Genomic DNA, 20,429 nt, shown 5'->3' with positions numbered 1-20,429 from the left:
TGCATTATTATGGATCCCACCCATGTTCTTGCAAGACCCACTGTACTCGGCCACTGATTGGTTGGCTTTGTTGGTTGCGTTCTCTGGTAATGTCTGTTTTCAGCGGTCTATAAGCTTTAGTTTTGTGGGCAAATGCACCAGCCTTTTTCGGTCTCTCTCCCGGTCTTCTGCTACTGCTGTCTGAATCACTCATCCTCTTTAGAGTGTCTCTTGGATCGTAAGGTAGGGCGGACAGGCAGGCTGCCCTGCCGCTGCTCCACCACCTGGCCTGTCTCTACCTAACGAACCAGGAAACACTGCAGCTGCAACAGCCAGTCGTGGTGGTGTGTTTACCCGGGCAGCTTCTGCTCACAGCCCGCTACAGCACAGCCCAGACAGCCACTGATCACTGATCGAGCACTGGGCTGCTCATCAAGGGGCCCTTTGGACATCCAGCCAGTCTGCTCTCTCTAGCTCACGGACACTCCAGCCACGAAAATCTCTGGAGGAGGAGTATAACCCAAGAAGAGCAACAGCTGGCCAGTCAGGAGGGACTGCAACAGCAGAAGAAGTCGGTGTGTTTACTGGGGAAACCACAGGTCCCAGTCCCCGGTATTAGCAATGCGATGCTACCAAGCGGACCAATCACAGTTATTGTGGTCTGCGTCGCTGTAACGTGCAAGTATGTTTATGGGGAGGTGCACATCAGGCTATGACGTAGGGCATACATCTATACATAGGCTACGTGGATTAAATGATTAGTATAAATCATGCTTAAAGTCACGAAACACAGTGATTATTAGATTCAGGTGAATATATATATGTATATAATATAAATGGTATTAAATACCATTTCTGCCAGTACATCCCCAGAAATCCTACACACTGGACCTTTAACTGAAACCATCTGTATGTTAAATGTGGCCCTGCATATAATAAATTGTCTGCTTCTATATACTGACACGCTGTCTTCTCTTTCTCTGCTCAGGGGAAGCCGGAGGAGGCGGCCCTACCTGTACAGGAAAAGAGCCATCCACCGCAGTCGGCCCACCTACTCCTGCTCTCTGGAGGAGACCCAGGGCAGCATCAGGGAGGGCCGCCCACCCCCACCACTCAACACCTCTAACTCTTTCATGTCCAGGAGAGAGAGGAGAAAAAGGATGACCATGTCAGTCTGGGAGCAGAGGACCAGCCAGCTGCGGAGACACCGCCAGATGTCCAGCCGGGAGATCCTGTACAGCAGCCCGAGCGAGGAGAAGGACGGGCCACCTGTTTCAGCCCAGCATGGACACCCCCTGTCACTGCATCGCAAGGTCATGGAGAACACACCGTCTGGGAGTTTGAAGCGTGCAGTGGACCCCTTAGCCTCCCCAGTGAAGAACCAGGCTTCCATGTCTGTGGATGTGCCTCTGGATGCCGCCCTCTCTGGTGACATACCTGAACCGCCAGTGTCAGTGATGGTCCCAGAGCTGTTGGATCCTACGAGCGTACCACTTCCTGATGCTTCTGTGTCCACAGCAGAGCCCATCACTGAGAGCGGTAAATTGGGTGTTAATCAGAGCCACAACACCACCAGCGAGCGCCGGAGCCCCCGATTGAATGGTGAGCGACAACACAGGGCAGTCAAAAAGTTCCGACCACCAGATAACCTTGACACACTGACTCCTGAGATGGGAGGTCATGGTGGGATTAGGGGCAGGAGGGCGCTGCATCACTGTGACCATCAGAGCGGAGCCAGAAGTCAGGGGTCATCACCTGGGAATGGAAGCCACTTATTGAGTCGCTCGGTCAGCAGAGAGAGGACAAGAAATCCAGGGCAAGAAGAAGAGAAAAAAGCAGAGGCCAAACAGGAGGAAGAGGTGTCCAAACCTGATGAGAGCAGGTGAGACAGATCAACATGTTTGTTTTGTAGACGAGTTTGTTTGGCGGCATATTTCAGATTTGGTTAGCAGATGAAATCAAAGTCATAGAGGCAGGAATGATTTTAAGAGGAGAGGGGAATAAAACTTAGAGTCCCCAGTCAGATTCACATTTATATGTTTAATGCAAGTGATTTTGGGTGACCTGGAGATGTCATGTGACAAAATACAGACAGAAAATTACTTTTTTCTGGAGATAAGGAGCGCGAGCAAAGAAGCTGCTGTGTAGTCTGATGGTCAGAAACAATTCAATGAAAATTTTAAGGTCAAAGTAGACTAGCTCTAAGTCTATCACTGTCCTCCTGTTTGTCCAGTCAAGTCTTTGTGTCTGTACTTTCAGACAGGGTGACAGGAGTGAAGGAGGAGACACTGACCCACCAGATGACCAGAGCCACACTGGTGACCAGAAGCAGGAAGAAACTCCTCAGCAGTCAGACCTGTCTCCAACTGCCATCCCAGACAGCAGCAAAGAGGACAATGAGACAGAACACGACCAGGATAAATCTCAGCTCAGCTCCAGTGTGATCATCGAGGTGCCCAACGTTCAGTCATCTCTGGAGCTCTCCACGATCACAGGTACAACTGTTGGTGGTTTTTAGGTGCTGATACGGTGACTTTTTCACACTGTAGCTGGTAAGCACGGAAGTGCTTTGTTAATTTATTTGATTTCTCAAGACTTGTGACATTACTATCTTGATTCGAACCTCACAAGGCCAGCGCATCATTTTACTTCAGACAGGATTCATTTCAAGTAACTGGTATAGATGAGCCACACGTACTCATCAATATGAGCCCTTCTTACAGCTGATTTTCAAGGTGGAAATTTCACATTTCTTTGGATAAATTTGAGGTGAGAAATAGGTCATGCAATTGCAGAGTCGTGACTTCAGGGTAAATTGTTGCTCCCACAGTTCATTTTGTGAGGGATTCATTCATGTCATCTGCTAAAATAGTCCCCATAGTTCACTGATTCAGTTCACCACTGCAGGGCTGGCATTGGATATTTTCAGTCTTCCTCTTCTTCTCCTTCTCTCATCTGTCCTAACCTCGTCTTCTTTTTCTTCTCCTCCTGACCTTCTCCAGTCAACAGTAAGGACCCCGAAGCCTGTAAGTCAGAGAAAGAGGAGGCAGAAGAGACAAAGCCTGTCAACGCTGTGACTCCAGACAGCATGTTCATCTTCAAACCTGACAACCCGTACGTTGCTACCATGGACTCTCTGAAGGGGTGTATTTCTTTAGAACATTGTAGTGATGAGGAAATAATGGTTCTCCAAACATCACGTGTACTGGGAATACACTGCCCCGATTTGATGCACGACATCCATGTTGTTTAACCTAGCTGCCTTTAGACTTGGGCCTGCACAGTATTACCCTTAGCAGACGTGGTACCTGACCTCTGCATCACGTCTTCACTCTGCCATCTGCTCTCCCTCAGGGTGCGTCGAGCGTGTCACTACGTGGTGAACCTCCGATACTTCGAAATGTCCATCCTGCTGGTCATAGCTGCTAGTAGTATAGCACTGGCTGCTGAGGACCCTGTCGCCACCTCCTCTGACTGGAATAAGGTTTGTATGTTCACATTCAAGTGCAGTATATATCACCTGTCTGACGGGAAAAGCTGTAACATAAATGACTTAATAAAAGCCAGAGTATTTCTGCTGTTTCTGCCAGCTCTTTATCTGTGCTCTGGGTCTAATAGCTCCCTTCATCTACACTGAGCACCACCAGGAAGAAGAAAGAAAATATTTCTAAAAACCATTTACTGAAATTGTTTCACAAAAGGCGTCAATGTGACTTGATGGGGGGCAGTTAAACTGCTGATGACTGAGGAGATTGAAGTCTTAGACACACTGAGCTTCACAGGAGGATTCGAGCTATTTATCTTGTATAGTATTATTATCATTTGAGTGGACTGTTTCGTACTAAACCTCAAGATTAGTGTGTGAAGTAAAGTGTCATAAAATCAATGCAGCAAGTTGAAGAATTTTACCTTTTTCGTGACCACATCATTAAGCCTCCGTGCCGGCGATAGCTGTAGCTGGCGGCTTTATGTTTTTGGGTTGTCCATCCGTCACATTCTTTTGAACTCAATATCTCAAGAACACTTTGAGGGAACTCCTTCAAATCTGGCTCAAATGTCCACTTGGACTCAAGGATGAACTGATTAGAGTTGGGTGGTCAAAGGTCAACTTCACTGCGACATCACAATATTCAGCAAAAAATGTTCTGACCATTATTCAATAGCATAGCTCAGGAACAGTGACTTGACTTATACAACCACGATATATATTTGACCTCCCCTTTTATTGCTCTGTCTCATTGCAGGTTCTGCGGTATTTTGATTATGTGTTTACTGGAGTCTTCACATTTGAAATGATTATAAAGGTGAGTCACTGTCAGAAGATGATATAAAATTAATCATGTGTCACTTTGTGGTGACGGGTTGCAAGAAATGGTGCTAAAACATCTAAATGCACCTTTTTCAACCAAATAATTCCAGGATGGTTCCGCTCAACATCTAAACTAGCAACCAATTGTCCATTATGGACATCTTCTGTCTGCTTTCTGTCACTTCTGAAGAACAGTGAGGATAAGACAACTTTGTCTGATAACAAATGAAAATCAAACTTTGTTATGTGACAGTTGCACACAATCGAAAAACTTATTTCCAACAACTTTAGCTGGTGAACCCTTAAAAAAAAGCAATGTTTGCTTGCTGTCCCTTATCTCCTATTACATGTGGTTATTGGTTGACCAAAATAACCAAACAATTTGTTTTATTTGAACATAGTCCCAAAGAAGTAAAATGAATCAGCAATAAAGCAATTTACAGAAAAGGAGTAAAGATTCAATGAATATCTGGAAAACAAATGAGCCCAGTGTTGCGCAGGAGGAATGTGTTTGTCTGCTTTCCTCTGCTGTTAATTATCTTGTGACTGTTCAGATTGATGTTCTCTATTTAAAGTAACCAACAGCTTCAGGCTCATTTCTCATTAAATTCAACTCGTTCAGTAGCTCGATTCTCTTCCAACACTGATACTTGAAACACCAACAAAAGAAAAGAATTTAAAGTTGACTCCATCCCAGGAAGGACATTTCTTTCATCGCAGACCTTTGTCTTGTCTCTCAGATGATCGACCAGGGTCTGATCCTCCATGACGGCTCCTACTTCAGAGATCTGTGGAACATCCTAGACTTCATCGTCGTGGTGGGAGCACTGGTGGCCTTCGCCCTCTCGTCAGTCACATGACTTATATTAGCTAACAATATGCAGTGTCTTTAAATCAGCTGTAACATGGCTTTTTATGGCTGTAAATGTTGTTTCACTTCACGCAGCCACCTCTTCCATTTTGTTATAGCATTATAACTGTTAATATACATGTCCCTCTTTCCTGTTTGTCTCCGTCTGTGGATGATGTCCCTGTGGGATTGACCACCAGCAATGTGATGGGGTAAAAGTTCAAAATGTCTTCCTCTATTCAAACAAATACCATCTTTAAATGTGCCAAATTGTGCAACATAAGTAGAATATGTCAGATTGCACATCCTGTACGAGTGATGAATAAGGTGGGGGAAGTTGTTCTGAAAATCATGGTGTTTCTAAAAATGTGATATTTACTATAAAACAATGGTAAGATGCTAACGCTGTCTGTCTCTGTGCACAGAAATAACAAAGGACGGGACATTAAGACCATCAAATCTCTGAGAGTGTTGCGAGTCCTCAGACCACTGAAGACCATCAAGAGGCTTCCTAAACTCAAGGTCAGAGATGCTCTCTCTTTGTATGTTTCTGTCATGTCTGTTAATAGCTAATGTTAATAAGAAGATCCTGCATAAACCAGACTAATTGATGAAAAATGTTAAAAATGACCAAGAGATGACACCAGTTGTCCAACATGCTGTATGTCTAGCTTTGGTTAAAAGTTGAAAAGATGTATTGAGTAAGTTTTTGACCAAAGCAAACATTCCTCATGGCTACATCAGGACAAGAGCGACTGACGCAAACTTGGCCTTCAAGTATAGCACACATATCACTCTTTTACTAGCATATCGCAGTGTCCACTTGCACACACAGTGACAGAAACATGCCCTGTAGCTTAAAGATATCTCCTTTTTCATCTCTTGTAGTTGCATGTCGCAGACCTGAGAGTAGAAAAAGAGCAAGCAGACAGACGAGGTGATAAACCGTGAGGTGACTGTGAGCATTAGTGCATGAAGACATGTTGTCAGGGCTGGGATCCCCAAGCCTCACACGTAGTCTGTCTACAGGGAGAGAACAAGGAGATGAGGGGAGATGAGGACACATCAGAGCATGAATACACAGATTCCTCAATGGAAAAGGAAACTTAATGGAAACTGAGGAGGATCAAGAGGAAAAGACGGAGACTTGCAGAGAATAAATAAAAAAGAAGGGGAGGGTTTAAAGTAAATGCAGGGCCTGAGAAGCAGCTGGAGGATTGTCTGCTGACAGGTAGTCGTCCTGGGTTTGCTTCTAATACCATGATCTTCTCATTCTGGTCACTGTGAGAGGAAGTGAAGATCTGTGGGAAAAGACATTCACTTTAGAGGATCATTGATAGTGTGGTGTATATATATACATTTACAAAAATCAATAAAGTTGATGAAGTAAGACATTGAATATATTGTCCCTGTACTGTTTTCAATTGAGTATATGTCAAAAAGGATTGGAAAATTGTCACATTTTGTTTTTATTTATGTTTTACGTTTTCCACAGCGTCCCGACTTTTTTGGAATGGGGGGTTGTAAATCGATAAATAAATAGTTATATGCATCATCATCGTCTTTATGTCATGCGTGTCTCTTCCAGGCGGTGTTTGACTGTGTGGTGACGTCTCTGAAGAATGTCTTCAACATCTTGATCGTCTACAAGCTTTTCATGTTCATCTTTGCCGTCATCGCTGTGCAGCTCTTCAAGGGGAAGTTTTTCTACTGTACTGACAGCTCCAAGGACACAGAGAAGGAATGCCGGTAATACTCTTAACTTTACTTCATTCTCTTTCTCACTCTTTCTTTCTTTCTTTCTTTCTTTCTTTCTTTCTTTCTTTCTTTCTTTCTTTCTTTCGCCTCATCTCTTTCTCTTTTCTTTCTTTCTTTCTTTCTTTCTTTCTTTCCTTAGTTCCTTTCTTCTCTTCCCTCCACCTTTCTTACCTTCCTTCTTTTCTTCCATCTTTCCCTCTGTATTCCCTTCTTTCATTTCCCTCCATCTGTCTTTCTGTCCTTCCTTCTTTCAACCCTTCATTCAGTTTTAAGCAGCATGCCCTCCTAAAACACTAAAGATAGTAAAATTGTTGCAAATATTACAAAATCCTCTCAAAGTCAATATGATCCTCTCTATTTCTTAATGTATTTTGTTTGATGTGTCTTTATTAAGACTTTCTTTTGTTGTACCTGGTGTCCTCCGTCTCCTCCAGGGGTTACTACATCATTTTCGGGAGGGACAAGAGGGAGAGAAAGATAAGAGAGTGGAAGAGACACGAGTTTCACTACGACAACGTCATCTGGGCTCTGCTCACTCTCTTCACTGTTTCCACCGGAGAGGGGTGGCCTCAGTGAGTGTCTGATTGTCGTGCAGGATGAGGAAGTTCAGCAGGAGCTTTCCTGCGTATCATTTTACATTCTTCTCCATTCAGAGGGCTCGTTAGCTTTTATGAGCATTATAACCTTTTAACATCTGGCTTGTTCTTTGTTAATGGTCAAATCTGACCTTTGATGAAGGAAATATAATAGATGTGATTAATTTAACAAAGATTTTTTCATTCATTATCTCACAATAAGGGTATACCAATATTTCACTGACAGTGCCCATGGGTTTGTACTGTTCCAGCCCTTGTTAACTACAAATAAATTAAAAACGATTTCCTCTTCCAAATGGCAAATTGGCATATGATCCGCAAAACAAATACTTCCGCCAAACTAAAAACTGCTGTATCACATGATTCAATTTCAGAAGGGAACTTTTCCTGCACATAATGTTAGTTCAGATTTGATTTTGTGAATGTTTTTTAAGCAGTTTTAATATACAGTACATATTCAGTTGTTGATGTTATTGTGCTCTTTCTTTTGTGCCAAACTTGTGCCAAGTTGAAGTTTTATTTTTAAGTTGCTGGAGTTTATGTCAGTATTCGCGTTAGCATTAGTTAGCACCATGTCTCTGTTCTTTCAGGGTTCTGCAACACTCGGTGGATGTGACAGAGGAGGACAGAGGCCCGAGCCACGGCAACAGGATGGAGATGTCCATCTTTTATGTCATCTACTTTGTAGTCTTTCCCTTCTTCTTCGTCAACATCTTCGTGGCTCTCATCATCATCACCTTCCAGGAACAGGGGGATAAGATGATGGAGGAGTGCAGCCTGGAAAAGAATGAGGTAAAGGGAGCAAAGAACAACACTTTTTTCTGTGTCTGTTGTGTTTCTTTTATGTCGCTTCACACTTTGAGTTTGATCACACCTCTTTCTTCCCATTGTGTCTCCCTTTCTCTGTCTCTTCAACATAGATTTACAGTCTATTCTGTACGGAAGCCCAGAAGGGCAAGTGAGAATTTTTTTTTTTTTCTGGTGATTAAAAATGTTTTCTCTCCTGTGTTTATGACTTGGAGAACCAGTGAAAAGGTGTTTTTAACTGTGAAAACACTTCATGTCTGAAACCAACGGCAATGTGTTTGTTTGTTTTTCAGAAAACGAAATTCAGGGATTTAAAAAATCAGGAGAATACTTTTTTAAGAACCGAGTGAATTTTTTTTTTCTTGTGTTTTACCCAGATGGAAAAAAATATGTAAATTAGAAAGATTATCCTGGTAAAACCTTCTTTTCACCACTTCTAAAGTCTTAAACACAGAAGAGAAAACAATTTCAATCAGACTTAGAAAATGGCTCACCAGAAAAAAAAAGATAAAATATGCTCTGACTGTCTTGGTAAATCTATACATGTTCTTGTAAGAAACATCTATTTCTTCCTTAAAAGTTTAAAGTAAATAAAAAAGAGCATTTCATTAAGGTGGAAAGACTGTGTGCTTTGGTTTTTACTGTTTCATGCTTCTTTCGTTCCTCTTTCTATTATTCTTTGTATTTCAGAGGGCATGCATTGACTTCGCCATCAGTGCCAAGCCTCTGACCCGTTACATGCCCCAGAACCGGCACACGTTCCAGTACCGTCTGTGGCATTTTGTGGTGTCGCCCTCTTTTGAGTACACCGTCCTGGCCATGATTGCTCTCAACACCATTGTACTGATGATGAAGGTGAGCGAAATCAAACACAGTGAAAGTGGGGAGCAGAATCAGAGGACGACTCTGAGACTACTGGTTTTTCCATCATGTACTTCTGTCTTCTCTCTCCTGAAAATTGTCTTCTCTCTCCTGAAAATGACGTGTCGCTCTCCACGTATCCTCAGCAGCATATTCTGTCATGAACTTGCGACTGTTAACACTTTGGTTTTAAAATAAACCAAGACGTGTCACTCCTAACTGGAAACATGGCTCTGTCGAAACTGATGAGTCCCACCTCGTCACACTGTGATGTTTTAGTGTTTTTCCACCCCTCTCTAGCCACTATTTATTTCCTGAACTGGCCTTTTCTTGGGCTGTGCTGGTTATTCAGAGAGACAGGCAGTCAGACAGACAGACGCGGGGTGACTCATCCTGTATTAAATATTGATCTATAATGTCCAGGGGCTGCTATTTAGCATGACCTCATTAACTGTGGCTCCTGCCCCCAGAGGAGTGACTCCTTTTATAGTGCGACAGATGAGAGGTGCAGAGACTGAGGGACTATTTATGGGTCTGGAGGAATCTTCCATCAACCTGTAGATCTGCAGGGCGCAGCGCTGAAGTTCATACTGTTATCAGACTGGTATCATCAGGTTACAATGCAGTGAACTGGTTAGGGAATATTCCACTTTTTTATCCCACTCATACAGCACATTTCTTGCAGTTTAATCCCTGCCGACTTTCTTTTTTCAGTATTACTCTGCCCCGCCGGCATATGACTCCGTACTGAAGCACCTGAACACAGCGTTCACTGTTCTCTTCTCTGTTGAGTGTGTCCTCAAGATCTTGGCCTTCGGCTTTCTGGTGAGAGAAAAGAGCAACACGCAGCCTGAGTGTGGATCCTCTTTTGAAATGACTCAAAGCATCTTTCCTGTTTCTACAGAACTACTTTCGAGACACATGGAACATTTTTGACTTCATCACTGTTTTGGGCAGCATCACAGAGATCGTGGTAGACCTGCAGGTAATAAGAATAATTAAGTGTCAAGAAAGAGAGTATACCTCTGACTAGGAATACTGTATTCCTGTAATAAACGCCATCAGTGAACACCAGTTTCCCTCCCCTCTCCTAGTTTGTTGATACGTTCAACATGAGCTTCTTGAAGCTCTTCCGAGCAGCTCGTCTCATCAAACTTCTGAGACAAGGTTACACCATCCGAATTCTCCTGTGGACCTTCGTCCAGTCCTTCAAGGCTTTGCCCTACGTCTGCCTGCTCATCGCCATGCTCTTCTTCATCTATGCCATCATTGGGATGCAGGTTAGAGAGACACACACCTGATCGTTCTCTGTCTCTCTCTGGAGATGGTGTTTAAACATATAATCCTCCAGAGTGACTGTTTATGTGATGTCCTGCCTGTTTTGTGCCTGTTCCTCTGTGAATCAGGTGTTTGGAAACATTAAGCTGGATGACAAGACTCAAATTACCCAGCACAACAACTTCAAGACCTTCTCTGGCGCTCTAATGCTGCTCTTCAGGTAGGACACCTTGACATCTTCAGTCCTGTTCTCCGGGTAGCTTTGGACATAATGTTGTTTGTTTCAGATCCATGTAGACATAATTGGAGCTTTGGGTTACAAGGCTTGAATGTAACAGACATTCATTTATGTGTAACTGTCCCACACTGCACGTTTAACACTTTGTCACTCAACACACTAAATCCAATCACTTATCTTCAGCACTCCAGAGTAGTCACCATCTCGTGTCTCCGTTAAATCGAGTTGCAAAACCATCAATATTTTCCTACACTTGGTTCGTTGAACAACACATTTCCTTAATGTAGTCTGAATAATGATGCACGGCTGCAGTAGTAAGGTTTTGCTTTCTAATTACCCAAGAGGCTCCTCACTGTCAGGGGGTGATAGATGCTGCAGTGTACCACTTACCTCCTTAACAAATAGCTTGGCAGACGCTTCTAGAGGTTTACATCTGGTGAAGAAGAACACAGTGTCAAATAATGAAATGGCTATCTCGACCAAAGTGTTGAGCAATGATACTGTGCTTATTTTTACATTTAAACGTGATCCCTTTGGATTTGGTTATCTCAAATCCGTGAAATGACACATGGCACAACAAAAACAAAAAACAACTGTATAAAATGTCGACATCAACATTTAAAGTGATTAAAAGATCAGCTCTAATACTTGTAAATCTTACTGGAAATGTATTCATTAGACTACTCAACTCTATGTCACATTGGACTGTCTAAGCTGTCTCTGAAGCGAGTGGTGCTTTGATTGCACCTTCCAGATGGCAGACACAACTGTGAATAAACTGTGAGGTGGACCGCTCAGTCTTAACCAGCCTGCCCCTTCTCCTGGTGTTGTGTAATGTGTGTGTGTGTGTGTGTGTGTGTGTGTGTGTGTGTGTGTGTGTGTGTGTGTGTGTGTGTGTGTGTGTGTGTGTGTGTGTGTGTGTGTCCAGGAGTGCCACAGGGGAGTCATGGCAGGAGATCATGTTGTCCTGTCTCGGGGGACAGAAGTGTGAGACGGACCCAGCAGTACAGGCGTCCCATCCAGAGGGGGGCTGTGGCTCCGACTTCGCCTATTTCTACTTTGTTTCATTCATCTTCTTCAGCTCCTTCCTGGTAAGACAAGGAAACCAGAGCATGAAGGATCCCTCTAAAACACAATAACGAAACCTCTCGTCATGTTTCAACCTGGTGTGTCCGTTGTGTCTCATGTTATGTCTGTATATTTTGAGCGCTATCCTAATATTTCCCCTGTCAAGCGCCTTCGGCTCATACAAACAAAGTCATGGCTTCTCCTTCCTCTTCTGTTTGTCTTCTGTCCAGATGCTGAACCTTTTTGTGGCCGTGATCATGGACAACTTTGAATATCTGACCAGAGACTCGTCAATCTTGGGTCCACACCACCTGGATGAGTTTGTCCGGATCTGGGGGGAGTATGACCGCGCCGCCTGGTCAGTGTCTCTCTGTCTTTATGCTACACCTACATCTCATCAATAGTGTAGCTGTTTTCAGGGATGTTAAATGATGTGTTATACAGTTATGCTGTCAAATATAAAAAGACTGAATCAACTCTGTGATACACATTAGATGTAAAAATCTATTTTGATGTGTGTATCTGGCATTTGAATTAGCTGCAACGGGGTAAATGCTAACGGCTACAGATAACCATGGCCAAACAATTTCACCAGCCTTCAGAAAAGTGCTTTTTAAAGTTCCCATGAAGTCAAAATTGCTGTTCTCACCTATACACCAATACCATGCCCAACTGCGGCAAGAAAGCAGTTTTTAGGTATCTTTAATGGTATTTTAGAGTTTGTAACTTCCAGGAAACACATTCAAAATGTTGTTGACTCATCCTGCACTCGGGGGCATTTGTTAATTTTTTAGTGCAATTAACATTTTCTTTATTTATGACGCTGCAATTGATGTATAAAAAGAAGAACATCGCCAGAGGTTGTTAGGGGACCTCAACAATTACTGTACAAAAACCCACCTTCATAACTTTCAGTGATTTCAGTGAAATTGGCTCATCTTTTATGGAGACACTATTGGTTTGGCTGGTTTTCTCTCTGCTGCTCTCGGTCTACTCTGCCTGGAGCAGCAACTTGTTGCTAAACTAATTGCGAACAAACTGATAACCAGCAGCTCCTCAATGAACACCTCAGGACCGGGGCTGTACAAGGCCTCCGAGAACCACGACAGAGGCCATTAGGGGAACCGAGTTGATCTATGGAGTTTCCTTGTCGACTGATACCGGTAGCTTTGTTTCTTAAGTAAGCGCTAACTGCTGCTCAATGAAGTTAGCTGCTGTTAGCTCAGTAAGCGGTCTTTGCTGACTCAGCGACAGGTTGCCAGGTTCCAAACCAGTCAAGAAAACCACCTCGGTTCTGTATTCCCTCCGTCAAACTAGCCTCCGTCTTCTGGGGGTGTCGAGGGCGGTGTTTTCCCATCATGGTCCAACTGTGTTCACTGGGAGCTGCCAGTCCATGGAGAGCGTTGGCTGCTCAGCGGTTAGGCGGTGGGGCGCAACGTCCATTCTGCACTATTGGCTGCTAAATGTTTTTACAAGAAACACGTAACTATGCCGAAGCAACTAGCGTTTTATTAGCCGTTTTATGGGTACTTTAAGGTACACTATGCAGGATTTGTCAGTTGCTGTTGGTAAACAAACCCTTCAAAGTTAGCTAAACAAAGGGATGCATCGGAGAAATACAATGTTATTTTGTGATAGTTTGACAACGGTTACGTTTCAAAGCACAAGTAAATATGCCTACACCTCCACACAACCCTCCAGATTTGATGTAAATACAGCCAAAAGTGCTCAAACAGACACTAAGACCTGCAGCTCCCCTTCTCGGCCTGTGGCAGGAAGCCTGAAACGTCCCGAGCACAACACAATGAGAAGAAAATGAAAACAAGTAAAAGTAGTGAAATAAGAAAACACAGGCAGAGGGCAGCATCTCTGCAGATACACCACCTCTAGTGGGTCATTATTATGATTCTATACACTGTTTTGTTTTGTTTTTTATAGTATATATTTTAATCATCTTATACAGGTGTATTACAGACAACACAAAAAAATGTTTAGATGTCTTAAAACTGCTCTTTTGAGGAAAAGGCCTCATTCACCCTTCTTATGGACTACAAGGCTGTAATTACACTCAACTAAAGACATGTATGTTCTTTCCAGTGGTAGGATCCACTATAAGGAGATGTACAAAGTTGTACGCACAATCTCACCTCCCCTGGGCTTTGGAAAGAACTGCCCACACAGGGTGGCATGCAAGGTTTGGTTCCCCCACGTCAAAAACTCACTTTGCCTCTTTGGTGTGGGATGCTTCCTGACCTCCTCCTATCCCTCTATTCCCTCCCTTCACTAGCTGTCACTGCCCTGCTTGACCTTTAGGGGTGTGTTACTCAGGTCAAAGAATGGCGACACTCCGAACTCAGGGTACTAAGGCACAGGACATCCCCAACAAACATGATTTTATCGGATTTTAAAATTCTTAAATCCTGCTTTTGAAGCAGTGAAGAGAAATGTGGGGGAAGCCTGTCTCTTTCTACCTTTTGGATCTGGTGTAAAGATGATTTTAGTACTCTCTGGCACACACACACACCAACACCACGTAAGTATCTTGTATTTTGTACCAGATCCAGAGAGGCTGTCATTCCTTTGCTCATCCTGTCCAAGGTTTTTCTCCTTTTCCAGTTTTCTATGCCCTGATGGCAGCATAGAAAGAATACAGCCTATTTTATTTCTCCTACTTTCTCCTCCTCTGTGATTTCTTGGAATAACCCTTTCTCTTGTATCTCCTTCATCCTGTATTTTTTACCCTACACACCCCCTCCTATGATCTTTTCCTCCTCCCACATCCCCTCGGGAACGCACTCCCTGACTCCTCCATCGTTGTTCAATTTCTCCTCCACCTCCAACATCATCCCTCTTCCTCTCCCTCCCTCTCTTTTCCCCTCTTTCCCATCACCACCTTCATGGCTACTTGGCGCCCCCAGTGGTCGTATCCATTACACTGACATGTATGAGATGTTGACCAACATGTCGCCACCTCTAGGCCTGGGCAAGAAATGCCCCTCCAAGTTGGCATATAAGGTAGACTGAACACAAGAGATGAAACAGGCGCTGTCTCTGTATTTTAATCAGAGAGGACAAGCATTGTCAAAGCTTGTTTTGTGTGTCATACGTTGGGAAAGCAAGGCATTTTGTCTGTCGAGTATATGAGTATTGCTTGTTGAAACAGTTTAAGTTTGTCTCTGGCAGATGATTAATCACTGCAGTAATGATTGCCTGTTTTGCTTTGCATCTTGGCAGAAAAAATAAGACGTCATCATCTGTTTTTTTTGCTGTTATCTGATGAAAGCGTCTTGGTGGAGCTTATTTTTCGATATCAGTTAGAGAACATTAATCAGAAAGTTGTCAAACATCTACATGCTTAATCTGCAGTCAAATGTTCTCATGTCTTTCATACTTACTTCTCTCTGTCTGCATGTGCCTCCCACCACAGCCCGGAGTTACATCTGTGTGTGATTGTGTGATGTGCTGGATGTGTTGTTGTGATGTCTTTGAGCCTGAAAGCATGCTCCATCTGAGATAAAATTTTGCTTGAGTTTTATCTTTTTTTTTTTATAAACCTAGATAAATAGCACCTCCCTTTACAGAAGGACAGGAGCGAATACAATTTTTATTTCCAGATCTCAAAACACATTCTTTCTTTGTGTTTCTCCAGCTTGACATTCAGTAACAAGCTGTCTAGTCAGTTTTCTTGTGTTCATCAAATAATTACTGTTTCTTGTGTCTCAAAACAAGATGTAGTGGATAATTACATGGTTTTCCTCTCTGTCCTTCTGTATACGTCAGTGATGTTTTGTTAATTTTGTTTAAAAGCAAACTGTGCTATATGAAATGTGTGGAAACGTACTGTTTTTTTTGTCGTGACGCCCAGAAAAGCTGTGGTCGCTCATCATTTTAGGTAGAGCGGCAACAGTTAGTCAATTAATCACTTGAACAAACAAAAATTAATTGCCAACTATTTATGATTAATCGTTTCAGTGATTTTTCAAGCAGGAATGTTAAACATTTGCTGGTTCCAGCTCCTTAAATGTCAGGATTTGATGCATTCCTTTGCCATTTATGACAGTAAATGAAGAGCCTTTGAGTTTTGGACTGGTGATTGGACAAAAGAAGCAATTTGAGGACATCAGTTTGGGCTCTTGGGGGAGATTAATCATGAAAAATAATCACTAGATTAATCAAAAATTAAATCAAAACAATCTTTTTTAAGATAGAAGCCCCGAAATCATAATTTGACTATCTTATCTCCATAACAGATTTATGGGTGAGTAGGAAAACTCACTCATAATGTTCCAATTTCTTCTGAGCTGAAACTTGTTTAAATGTTGTTTGTAATGAAAGGAACAAGCAATATTTAAGTAATTAGCAACTTGGTGGCATTTCTGCCTATTTCCCAACTTGATAATGTCAAATCTTAACTGTTCATTGTCAAGTCTGTAGGCTAAATGAATTGTCATGTTGTGACAGCAGCCATTGAAAAATAAGTACCAGAACACTGTAATTTGTTATCTTGAGATATTAAGGATATTAAGTCATTATGATAAAGATAAAAGGACTTCATTATGATCCACCACAGCTGCTCTGGGTTTGCACTTCTGCTTTCTAATATGTTATATGTTTACTGATGATGACGCTCTCTCTGCTGCCATCAGAGACTCGTCCTGATGAACATGCCTGTGGACGAGGACATGTCCGTTCACTTCACCTCCACCCTCATGGCCCTCATCCGCACCGCCCTGGAGATCAAGATTGCCAGAGGTTGGACTGAATATCAAATCAAAAGCTTTCACACATCAACTGTGATGTAAAATACTTCATCTATGTGTGTGTGTGTGTGTGTGTGTGTGTGTGTGTGTGTGTGTGTGTGTGTGTGTGTGTGTGTGTGTGTGTGTGTGTGTGTGTGTGTGTGTGTGTGTGTGCGTGTGTGTGTGTGCGTGCGTGTTATCTCCAGGAGGGGAGGACAGAAATCAGATGGACCTGGACCTGCAGAAGGAGATCAGTGTCATCTGGCCTCATCTCTCTCAGAAGTCGTTGGAGCTGCTGGTTCCCATTAACAAAGGTGACATCAGCACAAACAACCAGGAGGATCAAAAAAAAAGAATGATATATATTTTTGTTATCACAGTAGTTGTAGCAGTAAATGTCATTTAATTGATAATGTATTCTTTTGAAGGGTCATATCTATGGCGTGATGGTTTCTGCTTTCTCCTTTTTCAGCCAGTGACATGACCATTGGGAAGATCTACGCCGCCATGATGATTATGGACTACTACAAGCAGAGCAAAGCCAAGAAGCTCCGACAGCAACTGGAGGAGCAGGTACTTTAATTTAATTATTCCTATGAGGCACCCAGAAGTCACTGATGTGCAGTAGTTTTATAGCATTAATGTGCTATTTTCATCATCTAACAATTCAAATGTTGCACGCTATATCTGTTAGTTTCTTGATTTATTCTAATGTTCAACGATATATCGGTTGTTGTGAATGTCCATGTTGTAATTGAAGCACCGTTTTTGTAGCCTGTTTTAATTCCCATCTCCCTCTTTGTGTTTTAGAAACATGCTCCTATGTTCCAGCGTATGGATGCCTCCTCTCTGCCTCAAGAAATCCTATGCAACGCCAAATCCCTTTCATTCCTCAGGCACAGTGCCGGATCTGCTCTGTAAATACTCAACTTTAATTTTCCCCTCACAGTTATTTACACTGGTTTATGATTATTTATGCAGGTAGAAATAGAGCCATCTGGATTTCTATAGTTCGAATCTGATCACTGACTTCACTGACCTTCTGTTCCTTTTTTGACATCAAAAATAATTGACAAATTCATGCGTGTATGTAATGCAGTTGTCCTGTCTGTGTGTGTGCGTGCTCCTTCAGCACCAGAGGAGGTTTCGTGGCACTCAGCCCGATCTCTCCTCAAGAGATGTTCCTGCAGCCGCTGTCTCGCTCCAGGGAGGAGAAGGAGGAGGACGACGACGACGAGTACCATTCACCCTACCACCCATACCACCGCCCACATCACCACCACCATCATTTACACACACTGGTAACCACCTACATGTAGTGTGAAAAGAAAAGAAAAGTTTGCTGAGGGTGAACTTTAGGTCAACGAAACCCATCAGCAGTCAATTATGCAGCAGCCTTGTGAAAAGTTGCAGTTGTTATTTTTTATAATAAGAGAATAATAAGATAATAATACTCAAGTGAACACAGAGACTCAGACTCAGTAAAATGTCCGAGGTTTGATTCTTGAGACTTTAGAGGAGAAAAAAAAGAGAAACAGCCAACCCTCTCTTCTTCTGTGGTATTTGCGTAGGTGCCAGATGTAGTGGAGTATAACCAAGTGATGCAGCAGGCGAGACAGGACCCAACAGTTATCAAATCACCTCAGCGGACAGCATCTATCAGAGCATCCTCCATGCCCAGACTGGCTGTTGATCCACAGGTAATAAAGATTAATAACCTTTATTCAACCCTATATGTAATTCTGAACAACTCTTGTATTAGAAAGTGCTTTAAAAGTCAACAAATAATCAAAATGTACATATTTTATTTGTCCACACATGTCAACACAGTCATTATAGTCATCTTATGCGAGTGAGAGGGAATGTTTGCTGATGAGGTGTCAATCATGGTTACTTACAGGAAGTGTTTCCTTCTCTGTTTGTTCGATGTGTGTGTAGCCTGGGATGTCAGCAGACAGTAAGCTGATGAAGCGCTCCTTCTCCACCATCGGAGACCAGTGTGTGAACGGCCTTTGGCAGGAACAGCACTCTCTGGAGAGAGTCAGTCCTGACGACACATACAGGCCTCGGCAGAGGAGCTACAGAGGTCATATCGTGTTACTGAAACACCTCCTCATACATATTCTTAGTTGTTAAGTTTGATTTTTGAAGTGAATAAATGTACAGTATCTTTTGCAATACGTAAAGGTGCACTACGTAGCTTTTTAGGTCACTGTTCTATTAACCTATGATCTTTTTGTTCTCACCCCACCCTAAATCAATATACAAACACAAATGTAAACATGTGGCTTTAAAGTAGATTTAAAACTCATGTTAGGTCTTGCAAACTACTATTCCTTGTATCAAGACCTCTGTCTCTGTATATCGGCATGAAAAAAGTTGCAAAGTGCACCTTTAGGCTATTGTGCTTGAATTCGGCTGCTCCTTAATCATAATTGACTTTAAAATCAAAATTAGCACCTTTTAGCTACAATAACCTGAAGGATTGAGTGAAAAGTCTGAAAACTGAAAATTAAGTTTATATTGAATAAACAACCAAGTTGAAACAGTATTATTAACTGAAATGTGAATTTTCATTGCTCCTGAGGTACCCATTTTGATTGGATGTGGACAGCTGCTTATGGAAATGGAAAGCATTCATTAAAACAGAAATGGCTTTGACTAATTAATAAATGAAAATTGATTTACTTACTGAAATCTGCACCTCTGCTTCTCAGGTCCTAGAATCAACCACAGAGAAACAAGCAGCCATGAGAGAGGGCGATCTAAGGAGCGGCGCCACCTCCTGTCTCCCGACGTGTCCCGCTGCAACTCTGAGGAGCGCAGCCGGGATCCATCGTGTGAAAGGAGACAGTCCCGTTCACCGAGCGAAGGACGCGCAAACACCTTACAGAAACAGGTAGAAGTGCACACTGTCCATACTGACACTGACGCATTCATTACTCATAAAAAATACCCAGATTTTCCATGTTGTGTTGCCCACAACTTCTGGTTTTGCTCTTGGCTAACTTGAATAGAGATTAGATGATTTAATCGTGTGGTTCTCAGAGGAAAATGGCCGCCATGTGAATATGGTCTATAAGAGACCAGAAAACCAGCAGTACTTTGTCTCTCCAGCTGAAACTGTAGGAGAAGGTCTATAACACTAGTTTTCTTCATTATTCTGCGTGTGTTATTTACAGGTGAACGCCTCAGGCAGCCCTGCCCATTCAGCCTCGGAGTCCAGTACTCCTCGTAATCGACGCCAGCTGCCACAGACACCATCTCGCCCGCGGCCGTACATCTCCTACTCCCCTCTGGTCTGCCGAGCCCACACCTCTCCCACACTGATGAGCTCCTCTGAGGGACAGACCCAGCCTCAGGACGGCCCTAGTGTCTCCACAGAGACCTCGTGGAGGGCTGACAAGGAAGGCCTGGGCTCATCCGGAGGTCAGGGCAACCCATCTCCTCACCGCTACATCTCAGAGCCCTACCTCCCATTCCACGAGGATGTCGGCGCTGGAGAGGCAGGCGACGGGCAAGACACCCTCACTTTTGAGACTGCCATGGCAACCAGCCTGGGCAGGGCCAACGCCATAAGCTCCGCCCCTCAGCTCAGACACTCCTGGCAGGTTCCTAACGGGCATTTTCGGAAGCATTTGGGCCAGGCGAGTGGGACCGGAGCCAGCGAGCTGCTAAGTGACACGGACGAGGATGACCGCTGCTAAAACCAGAGATGAAGAGGATGCACAGGGAGAGTCAAAGAAGCTCCACGTGGCGTCAAACAAGGCTTCCGCTCCTGAGAACTTATATTCTCAGTACCAGTAGCATAACAGGCAGGACTGAACACTATTTACCTGGATACCTGGGTGTCTGTCTGCAACGTGTTCTTGTGTGTGTGTTCGTTGGCGCTGGAGGGAGGCTACGTGCGTGCACATGGGTGTGTGTTTACGTGTGCGTGTGCTCT

At 43.2% G+C, this 20,429-nt stretch overlaps 1 protein-coding gene across 1 annotated transcript in view; it reads left to right on the top strand.

The window, feature by feature from the left end:
• cacna1ea (calcium channel, voltage-dependent, R type, alpha 1E subunit a) overlaps positions 1-20,190 on the top strand; it is a 98,049-nt gene extending 77,859 nt beyond the window's left edge. Inside the window, exons 21-48 of the mRNA XM_073475992.1 lie at positions 968-1,861; positions 2,239-2,474; positions 2,982-3,093; positions 3,334-3,463; positions 4,224-4,283; positions 5,029-5,135; positions 5,339-5,350; positions 5,564-5,660; positions 6,727-6,887; positions 7,331-7,468; positions 8,083-8,284; positions 8,990-9,154; positions 9,875-9,985; positions 10,065-10,145; positions 10,255-10,440; positions 10,567-10,658; positions 11,605-11,767; positions 11,975-12,102; positions 14,663-14,759; positions 16,391-16,496; positions 16,690-16,797; positions 16,956-17,056; positions 17,294-17,400; positions 17,616-17,784; positions 18,055-18,183; positions 18,422-18,569; positions 19,201-19,382; positions 19,666-20,190. Coding sequence (XP_073332093.1) covers positions 968-1,861; positions 2,239-2,474; positions 2,982-3,093; positions 3,334-3,463; positions 4,224-4,283; positions 5,029-5,135; positions 5,339-5,350; positions 5,564-5,660; positions 6,727-6,887; positions 7,331-7,468; positions 8,083-8,284; positions 8,990-9,154; positions 9,875-9,985; positions 10,065-10,145; positions 10,255-10,440; positions 10,567-10,658; positions 11,605-11,767; positions 11,975-12,102; positions 14,663-14,759; positions 16,391-16,496; positions 16,690-16,797; positions 16,956-17,056; positions 17,294-17,400; positions 17,616-17,784; positions 18,055-18,183; positions 18,422-18,569; positions 19,201-19,382; positions 19,666-20,190 — 4,747 coding nt within the window. The remainder of the gene's footprint in view (positions 1-967; positions 1,862-2,238; positions 2,475-2,981; positions 3,094-3,333; positions 3,464-4,223; positions 4,284-5,028; positions 5,136-5,338; positions 5,351-5,563; positions 5,661-6,726; positions 6,888-7,330; positions 7,469-8,082; positions 8,285-8,989; positions 9,155-9,874; positions 9,986-10,064; positions 10,146-10,254; positions 10,441-10,566; positions 10,659-11,604; positions 11,768-11,974; positions 12,103-14,662; positions 14,760-16,390; positions 16,497-16,689; positions 16,798-16,955; positions 17,057-17,293; positions 17,401-17,615; positions 17,785-18,054; positions 18,184-18,421; positions 18,570-19,200; positions 19,383-19,665) is intronic.
• Positions 20,191-20,429: the final 239 nt, after the last annotated feature.

The sequence above is a fragment of the Pagrus major genome, chromosome 11, assembly GCF_040436345.1.
Source record: "Pagrus major chromosome 11, Pma_NU_1.0".
Taxonomy (NCBI): Eukaryota; Metazoa; Chordata; class Actinopteri; order Spariformes; family Sparidae; genus Pagrus; species Pagrus major.
The sequence above is the reverse complement of the archived record's forward strand: the minus strand, read 5'-3'. Positions and strand labels throughout refer to the sequence as shown.